At 37.1% G+C, this 16,115-nt stretch overlaps 1 protein-coding gene and 1 non-coding gene across 2 annotated transcripts in view; both read right to left on the bottom strand.

Annotated features, from left to right (window-relative positions):
* IQGAP2 (IQ motif containing GTPase activating protein 2) overlaps positions 1-16,115 on the bottom strand; it is a 266,860-nt gene that overhangs the window by 90,485 nt on the left and 160,260 nt on the right. The window contains exons 8-12 of the mRNA XM_023520410.1: positions 15,708-15,886; positions 13,741-13,828; positions 10,087-10,250; positions 7,252-7,412; positions 2,529-2,653 (exon numbers count right to left, since the gene is read on the bottom strand). Coding sequence (XP_023376178.1) covers positions 2,529-2,653; positions 7,252-7,412; positions 10,087-10,250; positions 13,741-13,828; positions 15,708-15,886 — 717 coding nt within the window. The remainder of the gene's footprint in view (positions 1-2,528; positions 2,654-7,251; positions 7,413-10,086; positions 10,251-13,740; positions 13,829-15,707; positions 15,887-16,115) is intronic.
* On the bottom strand, positions 2,161-2,288 carry LOC111729482. The gene has a single exon (XR_002776245.1). It is a non-coding gene; the product is annotated as a small nucleolar RNA SNORA11 (small nucleolar RNA).

Below are 16,115 nucleotides of genomic sequence, written 5' to 3' on the forward strand. Positions count from 1 at the left end.
GAAAAAGTGATCTTGCCAGGAAGAAATCCACAGAGTATCCAAGTCTGAGGAAATGTGTTTAGCAGCTTCTCCATTAAATTCACCTTCCACATTTATCATTTCACATTAGCTGCATACCTTATTTACATCACAATTCAGACAGAGGATTAAACCTAGGAGCATGTGGCAGGGATGGGGTGGAGAGAGTAATGCACTTTCAAGGTGTCCACAAAAAATTCTCAGCTCTTTCAGATGACCTAATTACTGTTCACAATTTAATGCCTGTTTGCAATGGCATATTTTTTAAAGTTAGCTTTTTAAACAATTACCTAAACATATATCAAACTCAATGCTTGAAGAATTTAAAACAAAAATACCTCATTTTGACAAAATAATAAAACAAACCAAAACAGAGAAATTAAATATTCTGTATTAAATTCCTCAAGTTCTGGAAAGATAGTATGTTCAGGAATATGTGAAGTAACCGTTCTAGTTATGGCATATACCCCTCACAACAAGATGCTTAAAAAAAATATGATAGTAGTCATGTGATATATCCCATGGAGAATAACAATACTGCAGTCCAAAGAGATTTTTGTTTAAAAATGATATCCACCTATAAAAGACCACTCTCTTTTTAAATTATATAAATGTTACTTGCTTTTCTTTTCCTGGTAAAAAGCAAAGGCTCTACTAGATAATCTGGGACAAAAATGGCATCTCCCCTTCCCTTTTTAAATTAAAGTCAAGAATGAGAGTAAAACTATAATTGTTCAACACTGAGAACATAAGCTGCAGATACCAAAATCACCAAAACAGACCTGGCCTATGGGTACTGTCAGAAAGAATTGGGAAAAAGTTAGAAAATAAAGATGGAACATAATTCTTTGTTTTGCTCACCTAAAGAGAAGAGTGCTACCCTTGGGTGGCATTAGCCAAAGCACCCAAACCATTGTTGCAGGAGACCCAAGGAGGAAGGCAAGAGGCCAGAGGGCTGGGAGACTGAACTTTGTAACAGGACACACGTTGCAGCGTTTTTTCCCCCATCAGATAATGTTGAACATCTGCTCATGTTAGTGCTTCTCTCTTGACTAGTATCTGGCAAGAATCACCAGCTCCTAGGCCAATGTATCAGAGAAGAGCTAAGTGGGCCGTGTGTAGGCTATCTCATTGCAGGGATTCCAAAATGCCTCACTGAAAGGAAATGCAGAGGAAGCAAATACTGGTTGTCAAAAGAGAAAATTTAGATTTGAACACAATTTGAGAAGAACAAGAGAAAGAAAGTATCCAGGGATCAGTGTATCATCCACAGTACACGATGTCAAGGCAGCACACCTGGACTGTTTTCTGTTTGAAACCTAAAGTGAGAAGATGGTTAATGAAAAAACAAATCCAGCCTTGACGTTGGGTGCCAAGTTCGCAGGAAATAGAAAAAAGGGAAGAAAACTATGCAAATGAAATTAACTAACAAAGTCTTACATTTTAGCACGAGAGTAATTTTACTATCCTAAAGTTAGAGCATTAGAAGAATAGACCTAAGACCTTACCAGAACTCACTAGAACAAAACATCCTAAACTTCTGAGAGAAGTATTGCCTACTCCATCATCAAACTTAGAACAAATGTGAAAAATAAGTCAAAACTGGAAGGTAGAAGGGAGGTCAATAATATTAGCGATCTTAAGCCAATGTTGCTGACACATCAAAAGACTCAGAGAAAGCCCAAAATAGTGGTGCTGGTTTGTTTTTATGATGGAAAAGACAGCTTGAAGCTTGAATTTGGTAATTCATGCCACATAAAAGCAGTGATTACAATGATTGCTAAAGTTACAAAGCTCCTCATTCTTCACTATGTTTTTATAAGCAAGAGGCAAATGATAAGGAAGGAAGCTGACATTAAGAAAGCATGTTTCAAGGCATATCTTCTTGGACTGTCCATCTTCATGCTGGTAGTTCATAATTTCTAGAAACACAACAAATCACCATGACTTGTGATTAAAAAGCAACAGTTAGAATATGTTCCAGTTTCTTCCTAGGGTAGGAACATGTGTCACATTTCAGAAAAATGCCCAAATGAAAGGTCAAAATAAAGTTGGATGCTTAAAAAACTGAGTTATCTAGAAGTCATCTCTGAAGTACCAATAAATAAAAAATATTAGGACTTCTATTTATTTATTTTTTCCACATATAGGGCATAATGTCACAGAAAGTCACAGTATCCTGCCACCTGTGAAGAGTAAACCCAAATTCCTGTTGGATGTGTTGTAAACAGAGAAGCCATTCTTCATGAGCCCTGCTCTGATCACATCCCTATTTATGTATTTTCATTCTGTCCTTTCATGTCTTTTTTTGTATGCTTTGTAATGTTTATAACACAGTGCTATAGTAGTACAGGCATAACATTTATACAGAAATACATAGATACATATTAGGGAAGTGTGCTCTCATAGGGTTCCATGAGCAAATATTTGTAGCCCTAATCTAGAGAACAAAGTTGCCCAGACACCTTATTCTCCTACTATACTAGAGAAAGGAAGTGTTCCATACTTACGGTCATTTTCTTCTTGAATCTGAATATTAACTATATCAATACAATTCTGAATTTCATTCCAGCTTAAGTTCTCTTGCCCTTGGGATAAGGCTTCCAGTTTAATGGAGAGTAGTTCATTTGCATAACTGTGAAAGGGAAAACAATCAGGATACTAATCAGAGACATTCATTCTTTGTTCACATTATGCATCTTAAATTTGCCACATGGGGCCAAAGTAGTAGATGTTATGAGGCTAGACAAAGAATAGAAGGCAAGTAAAATTGTTTTGTGAAACTTTGTCAACATACAACAAGCTCACTTACACTAATGATGTTCTTTTTTAAGAAAAATATATGCTTTATGGACAAATGCTATTAAATTAATTAAATTTTCCAAAATCCAACCTCATACACAACTCGAGCAAAACAAAACAAAACACTTAGATGTTCTCAATTCTGTGAAATAGCTTTTCTTTCCCAGTTACTAATTTTTCTCCTATTTGCACGTCTTGGCTCTGAATTACCATGGCCCTTAACCCTTCCATCAAAGGTCCTTTTTATTATTCTTATTCCTTCCAAACTGAGTTGTGAGTGACCTTTCTACTATAACACTAACATACCTTGAGACCTTGAGACCTAATGTGCCCACTGAGAAAGCAAATAAAATGCAAATGAAGTTTCAGAAACCTTGGTCAAGAAAACACATCTTCACTGTGTTTTCTTGAAGAAGTGGTGTATGAGTTGAACCAGAATATCCTAAAATTCCTCCTCATCTGTCCATTTCTTCTAAGGCTTCAGAGCAGCTGCTCAAAAACCTCTCTTCTGTGTCCCCTCCCTGCCACAGCACTGTCATAACTCATTCCTGACCCTTGACTCTCCTCACTCTTTACGGTCCTCTTGAAAATAAGAGTTTGGACAAACACTTTAATTATTTTTCCTGTCTGGGGAGATTTAGGGGAGGGGCGGGGGAATCGTGTATCTTGATATATTACTAAGAAACTTTCATTTCTCAATAATCAATTTTTCTATTTGAAAATCACAGAATCAGTGTTAACAACCATAAACTAACATGTACTATTCTAGCCCAAATTAAAGGCACTTGATAGTTTAGTTTGCTTTTTCATCACCCCAGGGAAATACAGACCAGACCTCTCTGAGCATATTGATTTACTATGCAGTTGGACTTCTGAATAGCACTTGCAAATCTGCTAACATAATTTAAAAGAATTAACATCACTTTGAGTTTAAAACTGTTTTCCTGTTGTGACAGATTTTCTCAAAGTTCTGCATGCCTCAAGGTGACACTGAGGTGTTTTCCAGAGAGAGCAGCTTGAGAGAGAAAAACATTCAAAGTAGGAAGTGGGTGGCGGTGATTCATCATCTGTGACTAAATGAGGTTTCACCAAATGCAGGCCTGAAACTGGTTAACTGTAATGTGTGAGATTTTCACTTACCAAGAGTTATAAACCTAAGAAAATACTCTGTGTCACTAGTTATATCTAATAAATAATACTGACCATGACAACAATATGAATAAGTGGCAACTTGCACTGGTTAGCATCCCTTATAGACAGGACCATTCTAAAAAAAAAAGCGCAAAATCCCAATGGGCATTTCACATGCTTAATGTCTAAATGATGACCAATGGGAATAAAATAAGAAAGTTTGAGGATGAACACAGAAAAACAACACAATCGCTATCATTTCTTTAGAAATGAACAAACACTAGCCGAAGGGAACAGATTTTAGGGTTCACATAACAGAGCTCCACAGGCTTTTGCATATGAATATTAGTGTTCAGTTTCTAAAGGCATTAACTTTGTAAAGTATTCTTTAGTTACCCAAAAGGTCCATGTCCTTTTCCTCCCCACCTCTCTCAGAGCTCTCTTCACCATCTGCCAAGGGTGAATTAGTAAGATTATATTTCTAACAGACTTGGGAAATTTTGAGATTAAATTTCCAATTTAGTTAGCAGATGTTTATTAAGCACTTACTATGTACAAAATCTGTAGCAGGCACTAAATGGATATTTAGATGAACAAGATGCAGCCTTCATTTCAAGGAGCTTTCAGTCTAATGGATAAGAAGACAAAAACTCAAAAAAGTATAAAAGCAGAACATAGGAACAGCCATAAAAGTAGAGACAGTCCGTGAGAGTAGAAATAATGGGGCTCCAAGTTCGGAGAAGTGGAAGGAAATTTTAGTGGTAGGGCGCCTTGCCCAGGACAGGCACTGAACCAGGCACGTAAATCCTCAAAACTGTTCTGCCAGTGCAGGGTAAGTGTTTTTGTGCTTTATAGGTCAAGAGAAAAGGGCTTGGCTAGGAAGAGTCAAACTCAGATATTTTTGCCCCCAAGGCTATGTTCCTTTAACCACATCATGCTATTTTCAGAAGAGATGACATTAGCATGGGTGGGGAGAAGCATGGAAATAATTAATGGAAGTGTAATCAATCTATGGCAGGCAGGGCTCGTAAGCTCCAACACTGTACCAGGCAGAGAGGGGTGACAGGGCACCATGTTCCCAGTGGTGAGAGGAGCATTTGTAGGAGCACATAGTCCAGAAAGTACAGTGTGTTCGGATCCAGCTTGGCTGAAGTGCAAACCATGAGGAGGGACGTAGCTGGAGCTAAGGTCAAAACATGTTTAGAGTGAGGAGTCTGTTCTTAATTCAGATGAGAACAGAGAACACTCAAATAGAGCATTATAAACATACCTACATTTTAGAACTATTAATCTGGGAACGGCATATGCCTAGAGCCAATGCCAACCTGACATCGCTTTTGTGAGAATTAGACAAAAGAATCTTTTTGGGAAAACACAGTCCCAAGGGTGGAAGCCATGGTAAATAGGTAGAGACTGTAAGAATTCATCCAGGTAAACCTGCCCAGTACTCTTGTGCTTTGAAGAATTTGCACGACCATAGGGAGTGGCCCAAATAGAGCAGTGTTTCTTAAATTTGAAAAACTGAAAACTTAGGCTTCTGAGAACATAAGTTAAAAAGCCGACACTGAAAGTGAAATACTGAAGATGATCAGCAGCTGTCAATACAAGAACTAAAGAGGACTCTGAAATCTCATGTTGATATTGGGTCACCTGGGTGACCCAGGAAGTGCTTAAACCAAATTTTGAAAAGATTATTAAAACAAACATAAATGGTAAATGTTTCACACAGAATACTTGAATTCTGAAGCTGTATCTGTAGGCCCAGTTGAAAACCACAGATATAAGAATGGGGTGTGGGACCATTTCCTTAATGGGTTATTTATAAATTGGGATGGGGGAGGAGAATATTTTTTGATAATTAAAATGGGTGATTTGGAGGGAGGAGAGTACTGTTATTAGAGGGCAGTGGCCAAGGATGCTAAATCTGTAGGACAGTCTTGACAATTCTCTCATCAAGATTCTCTACTGGTGCCCCTTTAGGTTGTTAGTCTTTATAAGGGAGTGACCAGCTGTCTTCTACTCTTAACACTAAGAGAGTAGCAAAGCCTGGTTAGGTAAGAATGAACGAGGATAGAAAAGATGTAGGAAGACCAGTTTGGAGGTTATTACAGAGGCAAAGTTGAAAAGTCTAAATGAGATGGTCACTGGGAAATGGAAACATCTTGCAGAGGTATGGTGACAGAGAAAACTTATAGGGAGAGAAGTGAGCAGGCTGTTCACAGCACGAGGATGCCTGGCAGAGGGCAGAGGAAAACTCAAGTTGACTTTGAGGTTTCTAAGCTTGGAGGAAAGGTGGTGTCATTAATAGAAACAGTGGATGCAGAAATAAATTACATTGGAAAGTGACTCTGAGGCATTATATGAACCAAGTGGCCAAATTTATGTAGTATAAACACCATCAGTTTCACCAAGAAGGCTGAAAACAAGAAAAATCCACTGTCCTACTATTTTTGAGCCATTCTCTACATAGACACGTGATCAAACAATATTTTTTAAAATTCTAAGTTTAAAAAAAGTTTTCCTGTAAAACTGTATGAGAATTAGCCAATTTATCTATTTGAGCACTTCCAGCATCAATATCCGAAAAGAGCTTTTGTCAAGATCTAAGCAGACATCTCCCCCTGGTGGTCACAGGAATCCAGAATGGAAAACCACATGTTTAATTTGGGCTTTTGTCTTACTGAATCTCTCACTGGGCTCCTTATTCAGGTCCCTTAACTTTCTCTCTAGATCTGTTGTATTTTTTGTAATGCTATCAATTGTACTATCTAGCAGCATATTTCAGGAACAGGAAATGGAAGATACTAAATGGAGATTGTTACCCACTGCCATGATCCACTGTGGTCTCAAGATTCCTTTGGTTCAATGATCAGAAGAATGGAGTTTGGGTCCTAACTGCCCAACTTTGAGTCTGTAAATCCAGATTCAGTTTCTTCATTGGTAACATAAGAGAACTGGACTAGATGACTTTTAAAGTTGCTTCCAACTTTTGTGTACATTCTGTTGTCTCCAAAAGAAGCCCAAGGGAATGTGTATTTTCAACAGTTCTTTTATTTTAGCCTATCAAATAATCTTTGCTAATGACAAAGTCAGTCGATAATTTCCACAGGATGATCATTTTTAGACTTTGTTCCCCTAAAAAGAATACTGTAAAGAACAACTCTAATATTAGAAAAACAAAGCAGACCAGCTTTCACAAGTATGGATATATGGATGTCTTCACTAAGAAACAAATCCTTTGTGAGATCTGCTGAACACACATTTCTACACTGAAGAGAGGTTTAGAAAATGTTTGCTTACCGTTCTACATATGTCTCATCCAGATTGTTGAAGCCTATTTTGGGGCTTCTGAGTTGATTCTGCACAGACACAAGATCATTGCTTTCTAAGGCCTGGTTTAGTAAAGCGACAGCAGACAGCATTTCCACTGCGATCAAGAGCTCCTCATGCGGCAAGTAGTTCTGTTATAAAACACAAGGCAATATGAGTTCCCCAAATCACACACCTCGTGCAGGAGATGGGGGTTTAGAATGCATCAAAAAACAATGAAAAGTCAAAGATTTTGAGAACCCAGAAGAAAAAGGGTTCATTTGCCACCTATTTTTCATTGGCTTTAAAGAACAGTTAAACAGCTTCTGGGCTTTCCTTAGATAATGATTTTGGGGACTGAGTTAATGACAACCAACATTTATGATTCCACAAACCTCTGCATTCTCATAGCTGATTCCTACTCCCTGCTCTACTGACTGTTTACAGGCTCAATCTTACCAAATAATTAAGCCAAGGATTAGATAACACTGTCACTGTCCAAGAGTGCGAGGTAAGATTCTAGCATAGCTAATAATTTTCAGTTCGAATTAAGGGTAAGGAAATGAGAGAAGAATTTCACTTAAAAGTTATAACCCCAGAAAAGTAAATCAAAGTCTTTAAGCCAAGAATATTGATTCTAGTTTCAAAAAAGAAAGCCTGTCACATTTTTATAATTAGATAGAAATTTTAAAAGGTACTCTAAGGTCTAGATATTTGAAGAAATGTGAGGTAAATTTTTAGATAAAGCAAGTAAGGATCTCCAGATTAATCTGATTTATGAATCTAGAACTGGCTTATTTAAAAAATACACCTTATATTTCAGAACATCCTCCCCTTCAAAGTTCTCTTCCATTTAATCATTTTATACTAACTTGGTATAACTTCAAAAGGTTTATTTCTTCTATCATATTAAAGAAACGTGGAGGGAACATGAAAATGAATTAATTTTAAAAAAGCTGACATATATACATTTAGAATATATGTATTTAATATATATAATGTAATATTTACATTAAAATACATTATAGCTTTCTGGATCGCCACAGAAATCTTACAGCAAATTGATTTTAGAGTAACAAAGCATAATTTTACCTTCCAAAGGAAACGGGAGGAAAGGCTTATTATAGATAACATGTAAGTAAATTTTACCTACATATCTTACATTAACTATAAGTTTAACATATAGGAAAAGTATAAAATTACAAATAAAGAACAAAATGAAATCATTTGAGTTCACCCTTCCCAGTGAACTGTCAGCAAATATATAAAGTCACGGTATACAGCAAAAGGATAAGGGAAAACCAAGAAGAAATGGGACTGGGCAACCAATGGTTGACCAGTTGGGAATGAATGACTGTGCTATATAGTTCAAGAAGCCTTGGGCTTCGAAGCTAGAGAAGTGAAAGAAAATATTAATGAGAGAACCTAAGTGCAACTTAAGAAAATAATCTATTTTTCTTCCGTTACAAAATAGTATCTTTCTATTTAGAAAGTGTAAGAAGTCTTGATAAGAATAAGAAAACAAATCCTATAACCCGAGCCCTTTACTGTATATCCTTTTACTTATTTTTAATTCATGCACTTATAGAGGTTTTGTTTTTTTAACTGACATTTTCTTATTACAAAAACCCAAGATAATGCTCTATATATTCATCTCATTTTTTTCCACTTAATATTAGTGTTAGCAATCTGTTATTAAATATGTGGTTTGTTTCTTGCTTCTCAATATTAAAGACAATGTAGTGAAACATCCTTGTGGCTACAACTTTCTGATTCATATTTTTTTCCTAGGAACATAATTGTCAGGATAACAGGTAATAAATAGCCTTTGAAATATATCACTAAGGCCACCCTCCAGAAAGGCTGTACCACTCATGCTCCCATCAGCTGTGCTGCCCCAAATTTATCCCTATACCAGGTCATCTCTCTCAACTCTCTATCAATCTGATTTTTAAAAAGGACTATATTTTGTTTTAATTTACATTTACTTACTTCTGATTGAGTTTGAACATTTTTGTATGTGTGCTTGTTATTATATATTAGATATTTTCTGAATTGCCTGTTCGTGCTTTTGCCCTTCCTCCTCTTTTTTTGGTGGATCAGTGCTGTTTCTAATTTTTAAGATCCAATGTCCTTCTTCGTTTCTTTAGAACTTAATTATTTTTTTTTTTAACGTTTAACCTCTTGTATTGGAAATTTATTCTGATATGTGTGGTGAGGTAATGTTTTCTTTCCCAAGTGGTGAAATACAAAGATTTTTCATTCCTTTCCCCACTTTTTTGAAACACTAGCTCTCTCATATATTAAATTCTTGGCTCTGTTCCCGTACTTTTCATTCTGTTCCATTGTTTGGCTTAAATACACATGCTCTTAATTACTATAACCTTATGTGTATATTACTGTTCAATATTATTAGAATATTAAAAAGCATAAATTTACAAAAATCAAAGCCATGGTAGTAATGGTTGTTTGCAGATTTCTAGAAATGCTGATTTGGAGCTTATTTTTCTATATCAAAAAAACAACATATTACAAAAACATCTTAGTATAGTTAAAAAATTATCCAAAGATTTATAAAAAAATCAGAGTTAATAAGAACCACCTGTTTTCAATGTGTCTGCATTTCCTGTACTCTTAGATTCTCCACATAGATGAAAGGCAGGAGTTAAAGAGGAAGATTGCCATGAAACTGGTACAGAGAGGCCAACAAGGCCAGGGATTAGTACATGTTAAAGACTCTATGCCCTCTTTCACCTCCGAAACAGCCTTCCTCATGGCCTGGACTCGGATTTAACATCTCGAGAACTGCAGTCTCCTCTAACTTACCATGGCATTCTGTTTCTGGAGGTTGAAAAGCTCATTCTGATACATCGCAGCAGCAAAAGGATAAACAGCAGGCAGCTGGGCCTCCGGTTTCTTCAGTGCAAGCAGTGTATTCTCGGGGTCACCTTCCTGGATGATGGCATTGATGTGGTCCACCGCAGCCAGCCCTGAGGGTGGGGTGGGGGATTGCATTCCATCAGAATGTCTACTTTTCCCACTGCAGCCTGACCCAACCTGCCCATCTGTCCAAGGATAGAGCCTAAGTCACTCTCCATGGACTCTGAAAAGCTGCAGGTGGAGGGTAGCTCCGTAACTGGAAGTAGGTCCAAACCTGGGAGGCAGTCCTTAAAAGAACCTCAGCATTGACAGAGCTAGAGTTATGAGATAATTCCTGCCTAGCATGATTTCCTTACAAAATATTACCTTTAAGGACTAGTTCTGGTCCCACCTCTTCCATGGAGCCTTCACATTGTTCTGGTCCATGAGTACTGCACACCTTGGGAATCCACACAGTACTTGGAGCTAGGCCATACAGATCCTGCAGTATTGCCTCCTTCAAGGAGACTGAAGCTATGTGAATCCTTGCCCTACTGCTGTATCCTCCAAGTCAGCACCATGGAAAACCCACAGTGGACACTTGGACATGCTGCTGCCCGATATTGATGGTATTAGTTCTCAGAACATTCTCCTTCAACTCCATATTCTACAAATGGTGATTCTTAAGACAAAATAATTCAGATATGTTTTTAAAAATATTAGATTCAAAATTTATATAATTGAAGAAGTCTGAGCTATGTCAGTTAACTTAAAAAACATATCCCTGATCAAAGAAATACCTTGGATGACATTATCTGACCCAAAAATAAGCTTTTTGATGTCTCTACCAGCTGCAATGTTCGGATAACAAAGAACTGAATTTTAGTGACCGAACTGAGAGTGCTTGAAACAGTAGATTCAGCATAGTTTTCAGAAAACAGAAATGGAATTACTAATCGAATGGAAGAATGAGTGATGGTCTCTGCCACCAGCAATAGCAAATCAGACAGAACCAGCAGGATTTTGCCCTATAAAGAAAGCTTTAGGGTCGTAGAAATAACACAGACTCATAGATCTCTGAAACTTTTCAAAGGTTAGTCTGTCTCCCTAATATATGACTAGACTGCAGCTAAAATTATTCTAACCCTTTTTAACAGATGACAATTTATCTTCTCTGATGACATTTGCAAGGAGCTACCCTCAATAACTTCTCCACTAAGAGACATCATTCAACAGTAGGAAACATGTAGAACCAATGCAATCTTTCATGCCACATCTCAGAAAATGTACACTTATTCTACGAGATCCTAAAATCCCAAACACTTTTTTTCCTATTCTTAGAAGTAATATGACAAAAGAAAGATTTCCAGCAAGGAAGGTGAGAAATTGTTTGTGGTGTTTGCTGTTCTGTTAAGTCATCCGAGACCTCTCAGCTGTGTCTCTGATTACTTTGGATAGGATTTTGCTTCACCTTAGAAAACTCTATAATACGAGTTTGCACAACTGGATGGTAAAATATTACAAGAAAATTACATCCTTAAATTACTCTTAATGCACCATTTCTTCTTAAAGGAAAACAGAGTAAGCTTAAGTACTCTTTTATACTCTGCATTTAACAAAATTTCCATCCCTGATCGTAACAGAATATGTCATGTAATGAATGAAATGCCCGTGCCAAACCCAAAAGTTAAATAATTGTAGTCTAAACAAAGCTGAAGGCTCTGACGACAGAGCCAGTGACATTACCATTGAAGCTGTCACTTATGCCACTACTACGGCTGCCATGAATGTAGATACTTTAACATTTTAATATAATAACCTACATGGTAGGGAAAAATCTTGACAGTAATTATACTTACATATTTTAAACACATGTAATTGTCTCATTGTCATGTCACTGATTAAAATATGCTTTAGAGGGTTTTTTTCAAGACTACTTTTAGTTCTACTGAACTATAAATTTTCAGATGGGGAAGATCAAAAACTTTAGAATAATTATGTTCTATACCTTTAAAGCCATCAACCATTGGAATGTTCTTCACAATTTCAGCTGATTATGCATTAGCATAAATCATCTCATGCTTTTTACTTTAAAATGGGAAGAAAAAAGTATAGCCAATTTAATATTAAATTTGTCACGAAGTATAAAAGCATAAACAGTTACATAAGGCATTTTATTTAACATGAAAGAGAAATCTGTTTTAGCGATTATAAACATTTCAAAAATAAAAGATGGCAAAAGGGTGGAAACCATTTCCTCACTAAGCTTATGAACCTTAGATGCCTTGCTGGCAGTATTAATTTCTTCCTGTAATTCATTTCTGTCAAGCATAATGAAATTCTCAGCTTTCAAAAAGAGCAGAAAGAGAAACTTGAACTTGGGCTCCACGTATCATCATGTATCATCACCAACATTTTCAAAATTTAATAAGGATGAAAGAATAAAAATATGCCATCTCAAAATGTTAAGGTGCTTCCTTAAAAAAAATTTACCCTAGAGCTTTCAGCAACTGTGTATGTGAGGTAAATTCTCAAACCTACTCAGTTGTTAACTCCTAGATATTTACATAATGTTCTCTGAGCCTCCTTGGTTATTATTTGAAGCCTTTAGGATATGTCTCTACCAGCAACTTAGGAGCAAACTTCTAGGTAACACCTACAGGTGTGCATTTCTTTGAAGGTGTTAAGAGTAATAAAGAACATCCGAAGCTGATATCGGTGGTTAAATTGAGGGCAAGGTTTAGGACTACTGAAATTAGTGGATACTCCAAATTTAAATTTGGCAGATGGTTCACATGCTTTGTTAAATGGGCTAAATGGTCTTTCATGTATTCATTTTGGAGATATATATGGGTCATTTAGACTGAATGAGGAGAAATAAATGTCAATCAGAATTCCTTACTGCCTCAAGTGAAATGCCTCAAGTGAAATTTTATTAGAGAAGGGAAAAAGACGAATAAAGAGATTATTCTATCTGCACTTGCATATACTTACTTTAATGACCTGAGTTTTCTGTACTTTATAGTCATGCAACTAAACTGGATACCAAGAAAAATTAAATTGTGCAACTGAATCCATAGAGTCTCAGACATATGAGTTTAAACCAGCCACCATGTGATTTCATTGACCTGTCAAATCTCATTCACTTGCACTAAAGCTACACAAGCTGTAAGAAAGTAATTCTTACAAAGTGTAGACTAGTGATTGAGAATAAAGAGCAGAGCTGTCAATAATACCCTTTACAATTCCAATCAAATGCCATCACATAGTCATGGGCAAGGAATGACAATCTTTAAGTCATAATATTTTATAAAAACTCAATATTAGCCCAATAAGGGATAAGTTCAAAATATGACATACATTGAATCTATGATGAAACTGGAAGATACAGTCAAACTGGCTTTAAGACACCTTGAGATATTTTGCATGGACTAGGGGCAAGATCACCAAAAAAGCTCCATAGAGATTATCAGATGACGTGCCATAATTAAGAGCAACACTGACATTTAGTGGATTTTTCATCATATAAGGCAGTTTTACAAGGATACAAGTTGAGAGATTCTGATAAGGAAAATTTGTATCTTATAGAAGTACCATTTTCTGCATACAATCCTTACTTACTGTTGACTTTATTGATATTGCCTTGGATTTCTGCTTGTGTCAGCAGTTCTTCATATGCGTCTCTTTCTTCTTCTGAAATACAGTTATTCTGCAAAACAAAGTATTTATTGATTCCTGAGGTTGTTTCCAAAGCTTGATATTCAAAAGCAAAAATGCAGAGTGATAGAAAAAACCACTGATATTTATTTGAACTCAATACAAGCTTTCGAGAGTGCCTCTTTGTGCAAGGCACTAGAGTTAGATATGCTCAAAGGATTACAAAGATAGTCAACAGACCCAGTGACTTTCTGAAAAGGCCTAATTGTCTAATGTCGAAAAAGTTAGGCTGGACCTCTTGATATTGCCATTTTTTTAATATCAAAACCAACTGACTATTGGAAACTTCGTTTGATTCAGTCTAATAAGATCAAGAACAAAAATAATGAATATACATAGTCAAACAGAATAGAAGAAGTTGGACAATTTTAAAAAGAGACAACATTGAGGAGGTTCTGGAGGAACCTTAATGTTAAGGCAGGGGTATACCGGGATGTAGACAGCAGGATTTGGTCACAAAACCAGAAAAGCTTGGCAAGTCAGGCTACACATGGAGTGTGTGTCCAGGTCTAGCCAAAATGATAGGGAGGTAGGCTGAGTATCCTGGAGGCCTTTTAAGGCCAAACAAAAGACCTCTACTTAATCCAGTAGGAAGTAGAGAATCGGGATGTTTCTGGTAGGATAACAACAGATCTGTAGTCAAAAATTAATTTTGCAACCTCTAGCTCTGAGAGGGAATGGCTTAGAGAATGACAGGAAGCAGGAAGACCCATGAAGAAGGTGCTTCAGGAATCCTGAGGTGAGTTCAGGCGGGGGCAGGCTGAGACTAGAAGGTAGATGGATAGATGTTAGCTTGTTAAGAAAAGGTAACAGAATAGAATATAGAATATAAGAGAAATAAAAAGAATTCTGAAACAATTTCAAAAGGAAGTCAGCAAGGGGCACGTATGTGAGAAGGGCAGGGTAGCGATGAACACCCTCCTGATGGGGGGGATGACAAAGCCCGGGTGGATGACAAAGCCTGGGTGGATGACAAGGTCTGGGAGACACAGAGCTGAAGTTATCTGGAGGAGCATTAGAGGGACCTGGTATCAAGGTGACAGCTGATTTCTTCACCAAATGGATGAGCTTAATTGAGAAAGAACAGAGACAGACCTTGAAGAATCTCCATAATTAGAGGCAGGAGGAAGAGACACTAAGAGATGCAGAAGAGAACCACAGCAGCAAAGAAGCACATGAGTTAGGGGAGCAGATCATCTCAAGGCAGGCAGACAGAGTGGGGCAAGTGTGCTGGTGGAAGCTCCCGGATGAGAAAAGGTGGTAAGATAAAGTTGCCACTTTTGATAGTGGAGCTGAAGCTGACATGGCGAGAGCTTAAGGAGAGGTAAGTCGGCAAGGAAGTGAAAGCTCTGAGCATAGACCAAGTCTCTAACAACACAAGACAGGCAGAAAGTGTGACGTTAGGATCAGGAGCAGGCTGCCTTCCTGGGGAGGAAAACCACTTTCTCAAATATGAGGGTAAATATTGGGAAAATATAAAGGAGAATGGATTCAAAAACATCCTCTCTAAACTTTACCACATTGAGTTATTAACCTCTACTAATATATCCAAAGGTAACCTCAGTTAATACAAGGTCTGCTGGTGATGCCTAATGAGGGAAGAACTTTAGCTGCTACTTCTACACCTTCCAGGTAAGTAGTAAGTTTACGGCATGACCTTCAAACCTTGCAACTTATAATATTCATCATAAAAGGAAACCTAATTTCCTTACATAGTGCAAGGTCTTATTTTGCTCTTATATTTCTCCCAAACCAATTGCCTATGGCTATACAGACCAGTCAGTTGATTTAAAAATATCACTTTTAACATTATGGCTTTTTCAAACTATCTACTCACAACTGTTTCTATTACTGAGAATCTAATTAAATACCTTCAGTCTTGCATTTTCCTCTTTTCCCTTTTTGGCTTCCCAGAGTTCCTTCTGATATTCCTGTGCCAGGTTTTCATCCACTAAAGTTAAAACGGCGTTTGGGTTTCTTAGAGTTATAATGGTCTGCTCTGCTATTCCTTTTTCAATAGCTTCATTAATGGCTATAACTGCAGCATGCACTGAGAAGAGGAAAAAAAAGATTTTAATTAGCAAAAGACAACACGGACAGATTTTTATTAGCAAATGCAACATGCATCAACACTGCATAAACTTAAGCAGTGTTACTTCCTTCTTTGGCTCCCAGTAAGCATGTCAAAAAAGAGAACTCAGACACATCAGAGAGCACGCCTCTGACAACCTTTCCACTTGCCCGTCTATCTTGGGTCCTGTCTCAGCAGCTATTATGTA

Source organism: Pteropus vampyrus, unplaced genomic scaffold (assembly GCF_000151845.1).
Source record: "Pteropus vampyrus isolate Shadow unplaced genomic scaffold, Pvam_2.0 Scaffold262, whole genome shotgun sequence".
NCBI classification, from domain to species: domain Eukaryota; kingdom Metazoa; phylum Chordata; class Mammalia; order Chiroptera; family Pteropodidae; genus Pteropus; species Pteropus vampyrus.